The sequence below is a fragment of the Cervus canadensis genome, chromosome 5 (genome assembly GCF_019320065.1).
Source record: "Cervus canadensis isolate Bull #8, Minnesota chromosome 5, ASM1932006v1, whole genome shotgun sequence".
Taxonomy (NCBI): Eukaryota; Metazoa; Chordata; class Mammalia; order Artiodactyla; family Cervidae; genus Cervus; species Cervus canadensis.
This window is the reverse complement of record NC_057390.1, coordinates 6,429,155-6,449,680: the sequence shown is the minus strand read 5'-3', so window position 1 is coordinate 6,449,680 and position 20,526 is coordinate 6,429,155. Positions and strand designations below refer to the sequence as shown.

General features: G+C 47.2%; 1 protein-coding gene across 50 annotated transcripts in view; it reads right to left on the bottom strand.

The window, feature by feature from the left end:
- MAP4K4 (mitogen-activated protein kinase kinase kinase kinase 4) overlaps positions 1-20,526 on the bottom strand; it is a 149,465-nt gene that overhangs the window by 48,480 nt on the left and 80,459 nt on the right. For all 50 annotated transcript variants that reach the window (XM_043467981.1, XM_043467982.1, XM_043467994.1 and 47 more), the window contains 5 exons: positions 5,816-5,941; positions 4,491-4,601; positions 1,714-1,804; positions 1,162-1,292; positions 288-342 (listed from right to left, as the gene is read on the bottom strand). In XM_043467981.1, the coding sequence (XP_043323916.1) occupies positions 288-342; positions 1,162-1,292; positions 1,714-1,804; positions 4,491-4,601; positions 5,816-5,941 (514 nt within the window). The remainder of the gene's footprint in view (positions 1-287; positions 343-1,161; positions 1,293-1,713; positions 1,805-4,490; positions 4,602-5,815; positions 5,942-20,526) is intronic.

The window sequence follows — 20,526 nt, the reverse complement described above, 5'->3', positions numbered from 1 at the left end:
CAAAAATACTGGAATGGACTGTCATTATCTGATGTTAGAATAAATTCAGGTCACACATCTAATTACAACTTAAAAGGTAACGCAGCCCGTGAACCTCAGGGAGGCCTTCAGAAGGACTGACGTGTGCCAAGAACTCCTTTCACATCTAAAACTCCACTGTATTTATGATTCCTTCACCTGAACGCTCCACCAGGAACAGCTCCATTCATGAAGCCACTGTTTCTGGAGCCCTGAGACCAGGTTTACATTGCATAGAACCGGGCTAACAAGGAAGACATGCTACTTACGGGGAGCGCCTTCAGCCATCTCAATGGCAGTGATGCCGCAGGACCAGAGGTCACTCTGCAGGACAAAGAAGACGTTAGCGCACCATCCTCACCGTGAGGCCAGGAACTCACCACCACTGGTCATGCACACAAATCACATAAACGCATTCTTTGGGGGTACGAACCAAAAGGAAGTTTGCCAAGAAACCACAAGCACAAACACATCTGGAAGAACACCTTCCAAGTAAATAAATGATCAACTCATAAAGTTCAGTCAATTCATGAAGACGGTGATGGAAAAGCTATACAATCTGCCTTGTATTGCACAGCTTTGTGAAAAGTTATGCAATAATGATAATAATGATCGTTAATTAGAACCACTTGCTGTACCTATGATCCAACTCTCAGCCAGAGTCTGATGATCAAACAAGACTTTTCATCAGGATCAAGAAGTGTATTATTGACACACGTCTCTAGAGGTCACTCTCAAGAGTTTTAAACACATTTGTGACCAAAGCAAAGGTGCACAGCTCTTTAGCAAGACTGAAATTTCACACAAAGTGCTTGCTATGTAATCTGACAATATTTCTGAAATAATAAATACCTGACACTCTTCAAATTAAAAAGAACAGTAAACAGCAGAAGCGCTAAATTGACTGGGGACAAAACATTTCTGAGACCGACGGGCCCCTCCCGCCTTGAAAGTAGCACCTGACTTAGAACAGAGCTGATGCAGAACGGACCACACACACAAAAAGCCTCAAAATACTGTCCCGGCAGATGCGCCCTACAGCAGCAGTCCACGCGGTCCTCGCTGGGGCAGGGAGGGGGAAGTGGGGTCAGAACCCACGCCCAGGACCGGCGAGCCCATGAGGCCAGGCTGCTGGCACCTTACCCTGTAATCGTAGGTGGCGTCCGGGTTCTCGTCACAGGCGATGACCTCGGGGGCCATCCAGTAGGGGGTGCCTATGAACGTGTTCCTCCTCCCCACGGTCCTGTCCAGCTGGGCGCTCACCCCGAAGTCCACTGCGGCCAGAGGAAGGAAGGAAAGCGGACCACAGTGAGCAAACCAGTCAAGAACAGGACGCATACACAGAGGAGCAGGGTCTTCACAGTAAAACCACACACAAGCAGAGGGTGGATGTGCGACCCTCCAGCAACGCGGGTAAGGAGCACCCCTTCCAGAGCCAAGTCACCACAGCGCCAAGATGCTCAACCAGCCTGGGGGCTTCCCCAGGGGCCTGTACCCACTGCGTCCCTGAGTTTCCCACAGGGACTGTGGAAAACCACGAGAGGGACTGCTGGGGGAGTCTGGGGCATGGACAAAGCGGGCCTGGAGCCGTGCTAAGAGGTAAGCCTGGCTCCCACTTCTCCAACAGGACGGAACGGGTAACAGGGGTGATGCCAACAGAAGACTCTACCCTGGCAGGCATCAGATCACACTTACCTAGCTTCACCTCTGCGTTCTCGGTCAGCAGCACGTTCTGGCCCTTGATGTCACGGTGGATCACATGATGGATGTGGAGATGGGCCAGGCCCTGCAGGTAAGACAGAGAGATTTAGTTCTCTGATGCTGTCAGTGACCAGCCCAGAATGTGCCCCTTATAATATCGCACGGTCCAGTGGTTAAGAATTCACCTTTCAATGCAGGGGACAAGGAATGGATCCCTGGTCAGGGAACCAAGATCCCACATATCACTTAGTGTGGCCAAAAGATTAAAAGAAAGAGAGAAAAAAACAAAACAAAACAAAACCCGTTCTCTGGTACTTCCCTGGTGGTCCAGCGGTTAAGAATCTGCCTTCCAATGCAGGGGGTGCAGGTTCTATCCCTGGCTGGGGAGCTAACATCCCCACATGCTGCGGGGCAATTAAGTCTGTGTGCCACACCTAAGACCCGGAGCAAGCAAGCAAACAAATACTGAAAAATAAACTGTGCACACAATTCAACTGCAGTGCGTGTCCAGCAAGGTATCACCAGTGACACCATACAGAGAGAAGCACCCCCAGTCCCAAGGGGTCCGGGCCAGGGTGAGGGCAGCGCTACCACTTTCTAGCTTTTCCCCGAAGTCACGTGTTCAATGACCATCTGCAGTGTCTCTATTGCAATGTGTGCTATTTGTGCACAGGACGGTTCTCTTCCCACACTGCACGCCCACTGTGCAGTGGGTGAGCCTGGGGGGAGATGTGAACCGCATGCCTTCCAGGGGAAAAGCAAGGGTGACAGTGGGCTTCAAGGGCTGGCCCTTGAACCCAGCCTGGTTTTCCCACCAAAGAGCCACAAGCTGTGAACTACTGACTGACCCCACCTCTACCCCACGGGTACAACGGTCCTGCCATCCACAGAGCTTCATGTGCCAATCAAGCATCTTTCTTTTTCTCCCAAGGAAGTAAGCCCTAGTGGGCACACAGCACTTTCTGATGACCTCGTATCTGGAATGAAGCCCAGAGCATGCCTCTGATGAGAGGTGGTGGGAGAACAAAAACGCAGTTTGCATCCAAATATGGTCAGAAAGACAAAAAGGCAGCATTCTCACAACTCTGCTTGTCCCGACTTCTGCCAGAGAACTCAACATGCAGCTGCCTCCCAAGGCACAAGCAATCTACCCAGTCCAGGACGCCACGATTGAGAAAGGGCAGATGAGAATGTGCCATTTGATCTACCCAGTCCAAGACGCCGCGGTTGAGAAAGGATAGATGAGAATGCGCCGTCTACTTGATTTTTCCTGTTTAACATTTCAGTGGGGTTTTATTGTTATCATGGGGCTTCGCAGGTGGCTCAGTGGTAAAGAACCCACCTGCCAAAGCAGGAGAGGCGGATTTGATCCCTGGGTTAGGAAGATCCCCTGGAGAAGGAAATGTAACCCGCTCCAGTATACTTTCCTGGAGAATCCCATGGACAGAGGAGCCTGTCAGGCTACAATCCATGGAGTCACAAAGAGTCAGACAGAACTGAGTGAATAAACAACTTTGCTATTAGGACATTGCAGGTGCCCGCTCACTGAAATCCCTCATAGCAGCGGGAGGCGGGAGGCTTAGGCTCACATGTTAAGGCTCCTATAATAACCACAAAAGAATCCCCATGCTTTTATAATGAAATGTGAATGTGATGATACAAAGACAGGTCTCCCATCTCTCCCTATCCAACTAGTTGTCTTAAGAAGAATTATCTATTTTCAAGGGCTCTGTAAACTAGATAAAAAGAAATTCAAACTGTCTCCGTGAATTCTAGACAGCATTTTTAAAAACCTGCAGTCCTCTGTGAAGCTTAATCATAAATTGACCTACACATAAAAAATAACAGGTTCTTTTACAATTAGATTCCAATTCAATTCCATAGTCTTTACTTTTCAAATGTGGTCAGTAAATGAAATTCAACTAAGTCGTTTAAGTGTATGATTTACAGGTAAAGTAGAGAGAAAATTGTGACAGCTGACCAAAGAGAAGCCGCCCGTGGGCAACTAACTCACAAGCAGTTTTTAAATACATTAGTTTCAAACACACTGTGCCATCACAATGGCTCCACTACTGAAAAGAATCATTCAGAAGCTGCTAAAATCATTTGGTAGCTCCGAAACTTGCTCAAAGACCATAAACCAGCTTTCCAACTGGCTGTAAATAACATTAAACACAAGAACTTTCTCTCGTAAATACTGCAGCAGACTCTAACTGTTAATGCCAAAGCCCAGAAGATGACGCTGAAAGCCAGCATTTAGCACCATTAATATTGATTTATAAGCTCAGACACAGGATTTCCATAAACAAGAGATTATTTCTCCTCCTCTGCACGCTGATTTTCTTTTGAATGACTGCAGGATGAATTCAGGAAAATAAATTACATTTAAAAAAAAAACACACACAACTATTTTAAGTCTAATTTCTTTAGATATAGGCCAGAGCCAACATCGTGATGTGGCTTCAACTGTCGAAGCCAACTGGCTATACAGAATCCTTGGTTGTCGTGAAACGAATAATCTGTACAGTGGCAGCTGATGATGGGAAAGACTGAGGGCAGCAGGAGAAGCGGGCGTGACCGGGGGTGAGATGGTTGGATTGGCATCGCCAACTCGACGGACACGAGCTTGAGCAAGCTCTGGGAGCTGGCGAAGGACAGGGAAGCCTGGCGTGCTGTGGTCCACGGGGCCGCCAAGAGTCGGACACGACTGAGCAACTGAACGACCACCACGAGCAGCAAATGCAAAGAAAGCCGAGCGCAGGGCGGCTCACCCGCAGGATCTCCCTGGAGATGTAGGCTATCCAGTCTTCCTTCAGCGTGTTGCCCTTGGTGTTCTTCACGAGGTCTGTGATGGATCCGGCCCCACAGAACTCCATAACGAGCTGGAGGGAGACAAGACACGGACACATCCCGCCGGAGGTCAGAGCATCGCAGATGGCAGCACGCTCCCCGGGCAGGCCAGAGGGCAGTCTAACTCCCGCCCTTTGCCTAAAGGTCTGGGCGCATGATCACTGTGGAGGCAGCGAATTCCTGAGAGCGTGTTCCCCCACCCCATCTCCTGGGCATGGACACGGGTCCAGGGCACTGGGGTCCTCATGCTCCACAGCACAGCCCGTCCCTGCAGCCCCCGTCACCAGAGCACAGGCGCAGGCGGGCCGTCTGTCCTCAACCAGCGCCCAGTCATCAGAAACCGACCCAGATGCTCCCCAGCAAGCCTCTCACCTCCCAGCATCCCAAATGTTCTACTTTCCACAACGCTGTGATTCCCCAACTATTTTATGTTAACTGGGGTTAGTACAAAAGAGAACTATTTTTAAGCAGCACAGAACTTTTCACAAGACACTCTACAATACTTAAATGTTTGAACAATATAAACAAAGAATATTTTTAAAGTACTTAGAAAATGAACTGAACTATTCTAAAATTTTAACTATGTTGAGATATGGGCAATAGAAATAAAGGTAATTTTTTTCCCTTTTACTTTCCTAACTTTGCAAATATTCTACAATGACTTAACAAAAAAAAAATCAGAAGAGCATTCATCTATCTTCCCGCTCTGTAAGTCCAGTACTTTTGGCAGAACTAATGTGATCGCTATAGAGCCAGCACTATCTCAGTGTCATCATCTTGAAACATGTTCAATAAAAGGTAAGGTTGAACATGTATAAATTCCACAAGTTTACCTGAAACCCACTGCTCTTAGTAAATTACAGAACTAAGTTTGTTGTTTTGCAGCTTGTCTCTCAATTCCACAGAAGTAAAGAAAATGCACGTTGCTGAGATACTATACTAATTTCCATAAAGTTTTTGTCATACTGCTTTTAAGTCCAAGCTCCTAATTTCCTTGCTATTTTGCTTGTTTTCCTTGTTTCTTACTGTGCCACCTTATTCCCAAAACACAAACTCTTTTCCCTGCAATGCGAAATCAACACCAAAATAAACATTCAGCATACCTTCCACTGAGAAGTCCAGGGAAGATACCAGACTTTCCCCCTTTTCTTTGCTTTTCTCTCGCCTTCCTCTAGAAGGTTCTTAATGCCCTTCTAGTACAACCAAAAAGGAAACCCCATAAAACACACAGGAGACGCTTGCTTACCCAAAGCTGGTCATCGTGTCCTGGGGGGCTCTTTTTAATGAAAGCACCGTAATACGTTGCAATATTTCTATGATGAGAATATTTCTTCAGCATATTTATCTCCAGTTTGATTTCCTCCTCTTCATCCTTAAGAAAAAAATAAAACATACAGTGTCTGAATGACATGCATGACTGGACTTCTTCCACACGCAGGCCATCAGAGGGTCCTGGCCCCTCCAGCAAGGGAGACAGTTACTGTGGCATTTGCCAAGAACTGGGGGCTCACCCTCTGCAATGTGATCACAAGCTCAGCAAAGAAGACAACAAGAACACAAGGAAAAGATGAAGAGGCAGCAGAGGGCATGCGCGGACCAGGCTCTCTCGCTGACCACGTGCCCCCAGGCAGCTCATTCCACTTCTCTGAGCCTCAAGTTGCTCACCTGTAAAAACGGGGGGAAAAGGGGGACCAACTGGCCAATACCATTTCAACCGATTACCAGGAAGGGCTGTTTCTAGAGAACATTTGTGAGCATAAACTGTCCGCGGCATTTAAGGCGGAGGAGGTTCACCTCTGAGAGCCTCTCACAGCAGCATCCCCCGGGGTCGGGGCCACAGGCAGGGGCTGAGCCCAGGAGCCCTCCGTCCTGGGCGGGGGGCCCGGAGACAGACAGCACTGGGTGCTGGCAGGTTGTCCGGGACGGGGCTCACGCCCTGGCCTCTCACTTTACTGAGCTAAGATGAGCAGAGGGAGGAAGGAAGAGCCTGTGAGAGACGATCAGAGCGCAGGTGGTGACACAGTCTGGAGAAATAAAGCTAAGTTACTCTTGTGAGTGTAGCAAGGTCTCCACTTCCTCCACACACGCACACCCCCTTGCCCAGGAAAACGGCATCCTCGAGGCGGCCTGTCCCCTGTCGAGCCTGGACACAGAGGCAGGGTGACACCAGTCACCTTCAGGAAGTCATCTGAAGGCAAGATCACAGACAACCAACAGGATGAGAGGGGAGCAAAACCAAAGTGAGAAAATGAGAGGAAGAGCGGAAATGAGCCTTGGTCAGAAAAGAGATGTTTGAGGGAAGACAAGGATCTTTGAGAAAAGCTTCACATAACCAGACCTCTAGAACTCCCTCTGTTTCATGTATTTTCAACAAGAAAGGATGACCGGTTCTCTAAGGCCTCCTTCCACTTTAGTGCTGTCCTTCCCTCTCCACGAAGACTGTGAGCCATGCGGGTATGTTCATCTGAACACACGCGCGCATGAAACCTACTGGTGCAACCAAGCATCCCCCAGAACCTTCCATACAGCCTCACAGAACGAACCTAAGTTAGGTTCTCTAGCACTGTTCTTTAAGATAAAAGACGCAAGATCATCAGAACTCTTCACTGCGACCTGTGCGTCTTGGGAGGCCCTGCAGAGGATAGCTCAACGCTTCCCTGAGTTATGCCAGCCCCCTCCCCGTGATAAGGCTGTGATCCATGAAGGGGGAACAATTAAGGTATTAACCATGAGACCAAATGAAAAGGAAAGTGTCTTTTTAAAAACAGAACTTGCCATTGTTCATTACTGCTTACAAGCCAAGTACACACCGGAACATACAATCATCATCCGCCAGCCATTCTCACAGTGGCGGCTTGCAGCTCGGTCCAGAGATGCAACCATGAGGATGCCACAGCACGCTGCTGATGGGCACAGCCGTCACGTGACTCTGACAGATGACGCCGTGAATGAGGAGCAGGGTCAGAAGGCCAAGTGCAGTCTAGACACGGGGCTGTATGGTAATTCTCACTGAAACCTCATGGATGCGTAAATCACACCAAGTGCAGGATTTAAACATGTCATGGACCAAGCAAGGCTTCCCTGGCGGCTCAGACAGTAAAGAACTTGCCTGCAATGCAGGAGACCCAGGTTCGATCCCTGGGTTGGGAAGATCCCCTGCAGAAGGGAATGGCAACCCATTCCGGTACTGAGACAGAGGAGAAGCCTGGTGGGCTACAATCACAAAGAGTCGGACAGGACTGAGTGACTAAACAACATAATGCGACTGGTTTTGACACTTCTTTCCAGTGACTGCACAAAGCTGTGTCCTCTAACTCGTTCACCTCTCTGAACAAGAACCACCAAGAGCCTCCGACGGCACCTGAGGTTTCCCGAGACCACCAAGTTAAAACCCTGACATGTCTTACCTGCATAGAAATCCTTACAGACCTGAGTTGAGCACTGTCTGTGGGTGTGAACAGCACTCAATATAGAGACAGGTCACACTGCTGGCGCACCCTCACACACAATGCAGCCCCCTGCACCTAAGACGCAGCTAGGCAGCCGCTCCATCACATTTCATAATGAAACTATGACTCACGACCAACTGTAAGACACACAGTCACAGGTCTGAAATGGGGCTGCAAGTTAGAAATGATGAAATACGACGTAAGAACAGCTTCAGTGCAGTTGGGAACAGCTTTTCTAATATGACTGAAACATCCAAATGTTTTCTTTTTTTTCCCCCATTTATTTTTATTAGTCGGAGGCTAATTACTTTACAATATTCTAGTGGTTTCTGTCATACATTGACATGAATCAGCCATGGATTTACATGTATTCCCCATCCCGATCCCCTCTCCCACCTCCCTAGCCACCCGATCAAATGTTTTCTGACATACACTAATCAGATCAATGTCACTTTCCAGAGTATTTCTGGATCTTCAGTAGTCAAATCATGGAAGCCAGATGAAACGGGTGTTTAGAGGAAGGCATACTGTCCTCTCAAACCACCATTTTAGGATAAGGATTGTATATTCTTTGAATCATCCCTTCTCTGGCTTCTCTGGTTTTAAAATAGGTTACTGCACAGTTTATAAAATAAAAAGGCATTCAGCACCACTAATTGTCAGGGACTGGGACTGTCTAAGCATCAGAAATGCAGTGTCTGTCAACAGCTTTGAGCCAGGTACACCTGGGACCCTCATCACAACCAAAGTGTGTGCGTGTGTGTGCCCACACGTGCTCAGTCATGTCCGAGTCTTTGTGACCCCATAGACTGTAGCCCAGCAGGCTCCTATGTCCGTGGGATCTTCAGCAAGAATACTGGGGTGGGTTGCCATTTCCTCCTCCAGGGGATCCTCCCAGTGCAAGCATCGAACCCACACCTCTTGTGTCTCCTGCATTTGCAGATGGATTCTTTACCAGTGCACCATCTGGGAAGCCAACGCTTTTAATATGGTGTTTTAAATGTATGAGTCTTTAGGGTAATGAGGAACCAACATGGGAGTTGAGAACACCCATCGGTCATTAGTTAAATACAGGTTTGGTGGGCTCTCCCCAGTATATATTTACACGTATCACCACCACAAACACACACACACCTCACTTTGCCAGAGACGATACAGAGAAAACAAACTCCAAGCAGGCTAACCATTTCTAAACCAATGACGAACCCCACATTTGCAAAGAAAGGGGAACCGGTGAAACTCCAAATAACCCAGCGGAGTCCTAACTCGTCTCCAGGGGACCACAGTAATGTACAGATGAAGGAAAAAAAAAAATGAAGTGTCACTTGAAAGAGGAGAGGGGACATGCGGAGAAGAAAGGGAAGGCCCCCTCCTGCTCTCCTCCGGGGACCAAGCAGCTGCCAGACCCGCCCCCCTTCCCTTGTGATCACAGGCAGCTGGTGCCAAGTAGAGTTTTGGACTCTCCCACTGGGAGCAAGCTCCCACAGAAAAGGCCTTTGTCTCTGGCTGGGCTACGACTGGGGAGGAGTTTTCCACTGCCTTCCTTGGCTACTGGAGGACATCTGAGCATCATGGTCATCTTTAAAAGCAGCCAGGGGTTTGGGAGTCACCTGATAAGTCCTGTCCGCTCCACCGTCTGAGCATGGAGCAGTGCACGGGACCAGTGGGGTTTTTTAGTGACTCCTTGAAATGCTCGGACACGGAGCACACATGCAGCAAAATGCTGTTTAAACTCTTGTAACCTGAATTCCGTCTCTTTCCACTGATGGCAGGAACTGTGACAAGACAGAGTGGACCTCAGCTGACCAGGAGGATCCAAGAGGACTGGGAACGTTCTCCCAGCACAGCCCTTACAGAAAGAAGCCTGCTCAGTAACAGCTGAAGAACAAAAACAGGAAGGGCGACTCATTATTCACTCTCTCTTTACTAGATGCAGAGAACCATAATAAAATGACATATGCAAATATCTCTAGCAGATTTCACCACTGAAGTGTATAAACACACATATACTTAAAATGCAAATGTCCATTAAAAAAACAGCTTACAAGTTTGTTTTAGTGAGACAGTTAACTGGTAGAGAAATAAAAAAAGATCACCTTTGACTTGCAAATCCCAGTGATATCTGAGAGTATTATTCAGTATCACAGCAAGGTGAATGAATCAAAGTTAATTTTTCTAACTCAGACACATGAAAAGTCCTACAACTTAAATTCACTGGTAATTCAACCAGAGGCGAACACAACTCTGCAGGGAAGATTCTTGCGAAGAAGGAAGGTACGGAATATAGTCAGAGGAAGGAAGGACACGTCCTTTAAAATGAGTTAGCGTCCATCTCACAAGATCCATTGGTTCCAAGATAAAAGCCCCAACAGAAAAAGACCAAGTGAACACGTGCTACGTGCTCAGTTGTCTCAGTTGCGTCCGACTCTCTGTGACCCCACGGACTGCAACTCGCCAGGCTCTCCTGTCCATGGAATTCTCCAGGCAAGAATACTGGAGGAAAAATACATTTCCTCCTCCAGAGGATCTTCCTGACCCAGGGATCAAAGCAGAATCTTTTGTATCTCCTGCACCAGCAGGTGGATTCCTTACCACCACGTCACCAGGGAAGCTGAATTCACATATACACCTTCTACAACTATATAAAGGAAAAAACCCAGTGATCCTCAGACATCTTCCCTAAGCATTCACCCTGAAAATGTACAGGAGCTGCTAAGAAATGCATCTCAGACACAGCAAACCTTCTGAGACTAGAACCAAACGAAATTCACTCTGGCCACCGTCTGCACTGCTGCTTCTACCACATGTTTTATCAAAATGTCCATTTCTTAAACTTAGAACAAGTAAAAGCTCACAAGTTTCCATGAGCACTGAACTAAATGATTTATAGGCAAAAACTCAGTAAGATGACGGTAGTCTGATTTCACTAGAATCTTCAAGTCTGCACAGACAACCATCTTGGGCTCTTGAATCACTCCTGTCTTCTACATCAGGTAAGTACCAATAATACCCTTGGCATTACTCCATCGTACGCAGAATAATTTTCACAGCATCGCAGGAGAAGGTAACTGCATGCTCAGACCAGATGTGTCTGTGTGGGTGCTGCCAAGCACACATGGAAATCCCACAGCTGTGTCCATCGATCAGACATGATGTCACAGCTCCACTCCGAGACTGCCTGGCAGCCAGCATCTCCCACCCACGCAAGCGAAGCAACAGATGCTGGAAACGGTACGGTAACAAACAGTGGGACTGAACCACGGTGACAATGCGATGCGTGGAAGGTTTGCGTCAAGTGTCAGCAGAGATACACGGGGTCTACCAGTGGTTTCCCACAGTGCGTGTGTTTCAGTCGGGCTTTTTAAAGTCATACGCTGCTTCCCTCCCCTGACTTCCTTGCTCCTTATACTCAGATGAGTTATGATGATAAAGATGATGGCAAATGCCTTGTAGTTTAAGGAGCATCCGTCAAGGAAAATATATTAAGTCATCAGAATGTACAGAGCTGATTACTGCCCACTTTTCAAGATCTTATTAAAAAGTAAGAAGTGCTTCTCGTCACATGGTATCGTGAAGTCCCTTAAAGTGGCCTGTTCTGCAGTCACTCAATCTAAAGGATACGCTGTCCAAACACAATACATGGACAGAAGTGACCACTTTGTTGTTGAGTTGCTGAGTTGCATCCCAACTCTTCTGTGACCCCATGGACGGTAGCCCGCCAGGCTCCTCTGACCATGGGACTTCCCAGGTAAGAATACCGGGGTGGGTGCCATTTCCTCCTGACCCAGGGATGGAACCTGAGTCTCCTGTGCTGGCAGGCGGGTTCTTCACCACTGTTCACTTAAATTCACCCAATCTGAACTGATCCAACTTAATGAGACTCAACTGTGCTCATTTTCATTACAGGAAGTGGGGCCCCTGATAGTGTAGACTATTTTATCTTGTTTTTGAGAGTCATTACATCTGATTCATCACTGATTATGATCATGAAAAATACAGAAGGAATAAAGAAAATGGTAAAAGCTAATGAGTGTTCTGATTACATTACATCACTATAAAGTGCAAACACACACTAGGGACAAGCTTACAGGTAGGCTTTGGTTGTGTGTGTTACTTTGAAACAGCCCTATTATCAATCAGCAAGGACGAGGCAGGTTGAGAGGGTCCCCAGGGTGTCTTGGGAGGCGAGGACAGCAGAGCGACAGGTAAGAACCCAGGCTGGCCCGGAACCCGAGCTCAGAGTCAGCAGAAAAGTGACCATCGGCTCTAAAAGAACGAACCGGTCAACAGCGGTGTGATGTCGAGGCACCCCAGGAGCACTGGGTAGCAAGTCCCTGGTGAAGACCAGTGGCTACAGGGACACTTGACGCCAAGGAAGATGGGATTTTTGAGAGATGTTCCCAAAGAACACTGAGTCTCTCTAGTCATCAGAAGTGAGCAATATTCCTGATTTTTTTCTCGACTCTTGCAGTGAAACGGATAAGATTAAATCAGAAAAGAAATACTTAATCATGTTCCAAACATAAGAAATTAAAAAGCCAAGGTCTGTTTTCCCTAGAACAGGCACCTGAGCATCTCTTCTCTGATCAAGGAGAAGTTCCTCCACCAGGTAGACTTCCTTCTGTGTCTGCAGCAATTTCAGTTCAGCACCTGCTACATGCACGCAAGACACCCCGAGGCTGCACGGCCAGCGTGACACCCATAGGTGAGACTGCTTTCTCGGAAGCTAGTGGGACATCAAAGAATATGATGAGAGCAGGGACAGTAAATCACCACTACATGCAGAGGCACGAACGGCTTCCACAAACGTAAGGTGATGTCAGAGCAGCAGACACAATGGGACCCTGTGACTCTTCTCACATCGACCACAGACACAAGCAAAAATGATCAATCGTGTTAGAAGTCGGGCGAGTGGCTCCTTCCAGGGGAAGCGGTTGGTAACTGGAGGGACTGCCAGGCACATTCCTGAGCGGCTACCAACGCTCTGTTTTTTGACTTAGCTGCTGACTCGTGGGTGGGGTGAGTTCGGCTTTTGGAAATGTCCTGGGTTTGTCATTTGTGCACTTTTCTGTATGCATGTCACACTACACACACGAAGGCAAGTGGACACAGCTGTGTCCTTGAGAAGTGGCCGCTCCCAAGCCTCTCCGCTTTGTGGCCACAGCACGGCACATTAAAGAGAAAAAAACCAGGCGCAAGAAGGTCTGGACGTAAGAGAAACAAGAGCAGAGAAGAAACAGCACAGGGATCCCGGGCCGGGAGAGATCGCCCAGCCTCTAGAGGCCCCAGACACCACGGTGACCTCGGAGGACAACCATGGTGTCAGAGGGCTCTGAGCCCAGCAGCCCTGAGCTGGCACCTGCGGCCTGGACTGGGGAGGGCACCCAGCACCCCTCAGATGGAGATGAGCAGCTGCCGGTTCCTTGGCTGTCTGAACAAACAATGGGGTTTATGCTGAACACCTACCTCCCAGCGGGGAGACTGAAATTTCGGGGACATGCCAGGCAGACAGTGCTTATGTGACCAGCTCCAAATAAAACCCCAGGTGCAGAGTGTCCACGGAGCTTCCCTGCTGGACACTGCTGCCGCGTGGCAGGACTTCTCACTGCTGGAGGAGTTACGTTTGTCTTTATGACGACTTCAGGGGGCCAGGACTCCTGCAAGTCTGTGCCTGGATTCCTTCGGATTTCACCCCACACGCCTCTGCGCTCTGCTGGCTCTGCTTCACGTCCTTCCCTGGTTGTAAATCGCAGCTGAGGCCAGGTATAGGCTGACTCCTGAGTCCTCCTAGAGAGCCATTAAGCCTGAGGATGGTCTTGAAGGCCTCGCCAATGCACACAGGTGTATTTTTTTTTTAATGTAACTTTTTATTTTGTGTCGCAGTATAACCAACGACCTTGGTCAATACTTTAGCCACCTGATGCAAACAGAAGAAGACTGATGCTGGGAAAGATATGAAGGCAAAAGGAGAAGAGGGCAGCAGAGGGTGAGATGGTTGGACGGCATCAGGACTCAATGCACATGAATTTATCTGAGCAAGTTTCGGGAGATAGTGAAGGACAAGGAAGCCTGGCGTGCTGCAGTCCATGGAGTCGTAGAAAGTCAGACAGGACTTAGTGACTGAACAGCAGCAGAGCTGATTAACAATGCGGTGACAGCTTCAGGTGGACATCAACAGGACTCCGCCATCCATATATTAATACACGTCTCCACTCTCTCCCCAAACTCCCCTCCCATCCAGGCTACCACCTAACGTTGAGCAGAGTTCCAAGGCGATGAACATCTTTTTAAGTAAGTTTGCTAGGAATGGAGGCAAGAAGGGAGGTGTTGAGATGAGAAGTAGAATTTTGCATTTATAGTCCTCAAGTAAATTTAAAAAAGAAAAGCTGGTGGGGAGGGAGGATAAGATTTTTACAGAACAGTGCCCATATTTAAAAAATAGCAATTTACGTGATTGAAAAATTGCTGGGTGTTTTTTTTCTTTCAACTGAACTATTTATTTTCCCTGAGAAAAATGCTTTCAATTCACGAAGTGACAAGGTAGCCGTATCCGCCTGGAGATGGTTCATCAACAATTACAAAGAGCTCCCTTTCACGGCAAGTTTTATTTTACCAGGAGCTCAAGAATAGCTCCTTCTGAGCATAATTAATCTTTCTATTCCACTCTACCTCTGAGAAGAGCCTGCATTAAAAGACTAAGTGTTTAGTAATTGTTTAAATGAATGAATTAGTGCAACTTCATGAACAGCATTAAAACACCCAAGAACAAAAGCCCCAAAACCATGGTTGACACATTCCCTTTCCAGCTCCACTGCACCTGACCAAAATCAGGAGCACTTTTTCTTACTTCCATTAAGAATGGATGATAATGGTTTCCTGTTCCGATTTTTTTTTTTCTAACCTATGCAGCGATAGAAATAATATGTATGAAAATAAGCGCTGTCTCCATTGTCATAAAAGGGAATATATATATATTTGCCAACACTCAAAACGTGTTTGGAAATTCTCCTTTAAAGTTGCCAGGACATGGCAGCAAAATAGAAGCTGAGCACCACCCGTGTGAAGGACTCCGTCCTAGGACTGGAAAGGCGAGGAGAACCCTGTAACAGTCAGCTTCCCACAGCGTTTATAGCTCAGGACGGAATAACAGTGAGCATGGAACGAACATGAAGAAACTGCTCCCCAGGTAGCCACTAAAACAGTACGAGGAGAGAACTCACGGGCGGGACCGAAGCGGTCGCCAAGGCCCAGACCATGTGACTACACCAGGGGACAAAGCCGCCTCCTGAGGCAGGAGGCAGATGGAGGAGGATGCTGAGGACGCGGGCCACCTGCAGAGGTCAGGCAGCAGCTGCTCAGGAGGGCAGGTGGGTGAGTCAATGAGTGATGTCATTTTATTAACTTCAATGAGGAGAAGGGAGCAAAGAAACCGCCATTTACATATAAAAATTATATGCTGGCCACCGTGCATCTATTATGTCACAAAAGCCTGTGAAGTAGGAATTATTCCATTTTACAGATGAGGAAACTGGAGCTTTATTAAATTTAACTCTAGGCTCTAGTCTGCCAAAGGACATTAACGCTGTCTTAGAGTAAAAGCCAGGGCATGACTATTAAATAAACGCGGCTGACTTTCGATGAGGCTCATAAAGTATAAATTCACTTTGAAAAATATTTATGGGCCTAACATTTCTGTTCACAGGAAAAAGGAAAAAGTAAATAAATCAATTTTATTAGTTTGGTGACCATTCTAAAAACAAAAGCCAGAAATGTACTCACTCTTTCTAACCACTAATAATTTTAAGAGACTCCTTTATTTTCTTTCCTAGAGGGATGAAATTCAAGTGTGAAGGGCAGGTCTTACTATTATTTATTTATGATTAATGTATAACACCTAGGGTTACTTTTAATAATTTTTATTACAAAAATATGAGAACTGTAAAATGTGGCCATACTCCCAAGAATATTCTACTACAACAAAATAGTACTAGAATTTTCTTGGGACAATGAAATCAATTGTTGTCGCTGTTCAGTCACTTCGTCATGTCCGACTCTTTGTGACCCCACAGACTGCAGCACATCAGGCTTCCCTGTCCTTCACTATCTCCCAGAGTTTGCTCAAACCCATGTCCACTGAGTCAGTGATGTTATCTAACCGTCTCATCCTCTGCCGCCCCCTTCTCCTCTTGCCCTCAATCTTTCTCAGCATCACGGTCTTTTCCAATGAGCTAGCTCTTCGCATCAGGTGGCCAAAGTATTAGACATTTACCATCAGTCCTTCCAATGAATATTCCGGGTTGATTTCCTTTAGGATGGACTGGTTTTATCTCCTTGCTGTCCAAGGGACGCTCAAGACTCTTCTCCAGCACCACAGTTGGAAAGCATCAATTCTTCAGTGCTCAAGAACCAATACTATGTATCTGTTATGTGTTTCTCCAAGTGCCCACCAAAAAGAGAACACCCTGTCCAACTCAAAGATCTGAATGCCTACGAAACCTACTGGGCATCGCCTCTGGTTACCTGGCGCTAGGCAGACCCCAAGCACAGGACACAGAGCTGCACTCTCAGAGTGAACTAGGGGCTATCAGAGCACAATGGAAAGAGCAGGGTGCTATTCTGGCAAGGAGCTGTGGACTCCGAGCAAGTCAATCACCGCTCTAATCGTCACATGTTGTCACCCGTGCATAAAGTCAACGTGACAAGCATAAAAGATCTGAAGCATACAGTTCATCTAGTCTTAATCTTCCTCTGCTCACTTACTGATGAAACAGACAGGAACAGCACCCGAGAATTTTCCTATTTTGTTAATCCTTAGTTACATTCTTTACACTGAGTAAATCAATCACAGATAAAAACAAATTCTATCTCCGCAAAAATAAACTAATCCTTTACAAAAATCTCACCTTTTTTTACATCCTCACCAACAGTAGTAGTGAAGTCGCTCAGTCGTGTCCGACTCTGTTACCTTTAAAACACATTTGCTGTTTTTTGTTGTTATTTAGTTGCTCAGTCGTGTCCAACTCTTTTGCGACTGCATGGACTGTAGCCCCGCCCCAGTCTCATCTGTCCATGGGATTCTCCAGCAAGAATACTGGAGCGGGTTGCCATTTCCTTCTTCAGGGGATCTTCCTGACCCAGGGACTGAACCTGCATCTCCTGCATTGGCTGACAGGTTCTTTAACACTGAGCCACCTGTGAAGTCCTTAAAACACATCATCAGGGACCTATTTGTTGAGTAGTTTGGCCTTAACCCTAAGTTAACTTCATATTTATTTTCAGGGAAAGGAGGATAGTGGCAATCAGAAGGAAAGAGAGTAAATCTAGGGGAGGGATGGACTAGAAGGTTGGGATTAGCAGATGCAAATTATTAATGTATAGGATGAATATATGTATGTATAACTAAGTCACCTGGCTATAAACCAGAAATTAACACAACACTACAAATCAACTACACTCACTCAGAGACCGTCTGTTCTTGTGGTCCCAGCCTTTGTTCTTCCATTAGATACAGGGGAGGAGGGCATCTATGTCCCAGCTGAGCCTGGCACACCCCGTGCCTGGTACAAGTCCTTAACAAACATCAGTTCACTTCATCCACTCTACACTTTATCACTGAAGATGAATTCTAGTGTCTTTTTAATTCTAGTAGAACTTTAAAAATATATATATATCGGAAATAGTACAAAGCACCCTCTGGTTCTTTTGTCAAAGGTCCATGTTTATTTACTCTACACCAGGTGTCCACAATGCAGGTGACATCACCCTCCAAGGCTTCCCAGGTAGCACAGTCGTAAAGAATATGCTGGCCAATGCAGGAGTCACAAGAGGTGTGGGTTTGATTCCTGGGTTGGGAAGATTCCTTGGAGAAGGAAATGGCAGGCCACTCCAGTGTTCTTGCCTGGAGAATCCCAGACATAGGAGACTTCAGTCCATGGGGTCGCAAAGAGTCAGACACAACTGAGCATCTGAGCATTCCAATCACCCTCCAAGGGGATGAAAAGTGGTTCCAAGAGGTGCGGGGAGACACCTACCACTTTAATGTATAAAGCACAAGGATACACACACAGTACATGAGCAGATGTGTGCAGACTATAGTTTCCATCAGTGTGATTAGAAAGAAAAATCTTATGAGTCTTCTTAGGGAGGTGATTGTGAAAATGAGGGCATGATCTTTTGGGAACACAGTGGGACTAGAGGTTCTCAAAGTTACTGTCATATTTCTTAATCAAAATAAACCAAAGCTTAATCAATCTCTAACTTTCAGAGGTTTTCTTCAAGGACTTGCCTTATACCATTATTAAAATAATAACAACAATGAAGAGGTATAACTTGTGACCTTCATCTACAGAAGGCTGAGGAATGAAGACAATCCAAATTAGGAAGCTGAAATCTAATATCAAAATCATTTAAATTAAGTTAGAAGTTACCGAGCATAAGAAAATGCCAGATAAGGAAATTCAGCATCCCACAAACTTGGCACATCAGTTTCTCTCTCAGAAGCTGTGACAACCCTAGACAGGGTATTAAAAAACAGAGATAGCACTTTGCCAACAAAGGTCTGTACAGTCAAAGCTATGATTTTTCCAGTAGTCATGTATGGATGTGAGAGCTGGACCACAAAGGAGGCTCAGCGCTGAAGGATGATGCTTTCGAACCCGTGGTGTTAGAGAAGACTCTGGAGAGTCCCCGGGACTGCAAGGAGATCAAAACAGTCAATCCGAAAGGAAATCAATCCTGAATATTCACTGGGAGGACTGATGCTGAAGGTACAATACTTTGGCCACCTGATGCGAAGAGATGACTTACTGGGAAAGACTCTGAAGCTGGAAAGGCTAAGGGCAAGAGGAGAAGAGGGCAACAGAGGATGAGATGGTTGGATGGCATCATCAACTCAATAGACATGAGTCTGAGCAAACTCCAAGAGATGGTGAAGGCCAGGGAAGCCTGGCGTGCTGCAGCCCATAAGGTCCCAAAGACTCAGACACGACTCAGCGAATGAACAACAAGCTGAGAGAAAGAAGGTGGTTTGTGAAGGCAAGTAAAAAACAGAAGTTAAGGGAAAAAAAGGATATTTGGAGGAGTGTGCACACAGCGGTGTGAAGCTGAGCGCTGACTGATGCACTGCCCGCTTCCCTGATGACGGGGATGGCCTGTGGGAGGTGCAGGTGGGCGGGAAGAAGGAACCAGGACCGAGCTGCAAGGCCGCAGTATCTAAGTGTCTTCCGGACAACAGCAGAATGGAACAAGTCACAGTCCACAGCACTCTCTCCCTACCTCCCTTCTGTTCTCACTCGTTCATCACACCGTGCTCACCTCCAGCTGAAAACTGCTAACACTGGGAGGCCTCACAGGGCCTTGCCTGGTCTCTGGAATGAGCGTGTGTGCTCCCTCCTGCCAGAGTGTGACCGCCCCAGGAGCAAGAATTTGTTGTCTCCTCCGTGGAGCTGGCTCGAGACGATGCTCATGGTCTTGTTCCCCAGATTCGACCTACGTGGCTGACCATCAGGCCACTTCTTCTGGGGCAGCTGGGTTAGTGGCTGGGCTTTACACAGCTTTACCTCTCCCATGCTCACTGTAGGAGCATGGGGCCAAAAGTGGGGAGGGCACACCCCAAATCCTGCCAACCAGCACCCTGCACCCCAGCGACCACTGGGCCCAGTATCCTCCCAATCTCCAAGGAATATGTCTCACGACCAACACTCAGGTCATCAGGACTAAAAAAAAGTCTGCTCTGGCTGAATCTACACTCTCTATCCACCCATCCTTTAAGGTCAGGATCATATCAGCTCTCCCAACAGCCTACTGAGAAGCCAGCATCTGAAATTGTTAATCCTTTCAAAGGTTCCATAAGTTGAGAATCAAGAGATCTGGGCTCTAGTCCCTGCCATCTAACTAGTCATGTGCTCCTGAGCATGAAGGTCAGTGTCTCCGAGCTGGAATCCTTCACTTGCAGGCCTGAGGGGGTGTCTTCTCTCCTAAGGGTTTTTGAACCTGAGGATGCCTCGAATCCCCTGGAGGACTTGTTAAAATCCTGACTGCTGGGCCCCAATCCAGCACTTCCGATGCAAGAGACTGGGGTAGAACCTGAGACCCTGCATTTCTAACAAATTTGCAGGTGTGCTGCTGGGAGAGAATCCACCACTTCAACCCCATCTGATGCCAGGAAGGCATGGTGAAGGAAGGACCATGGGACCACTCTGCCAGAAGACTGAACTGGGTGAGGTGATGAGCAGCAGGGAGACACCCCCCGCCCCCAGACAGAGCACCATTTCATCCCTCTCCAACATAAAGCACTACATACTGTTCACCTCTGTTTTCTCCACATCATCACAAGACGGTAGACCTCCTGTGCCCAAAACAATTATTACACACATGTAAAGGCACTGAATTGCACCGCAGTATCTGGGTTTAAAGTGGTTCACCATCCAGACAAGCTGGCCTAAGCTTTCTAAAACTGCTTTTTGAAATACACGCCTTTTTATATAGTTTTGACTTGCAAACCATGTAA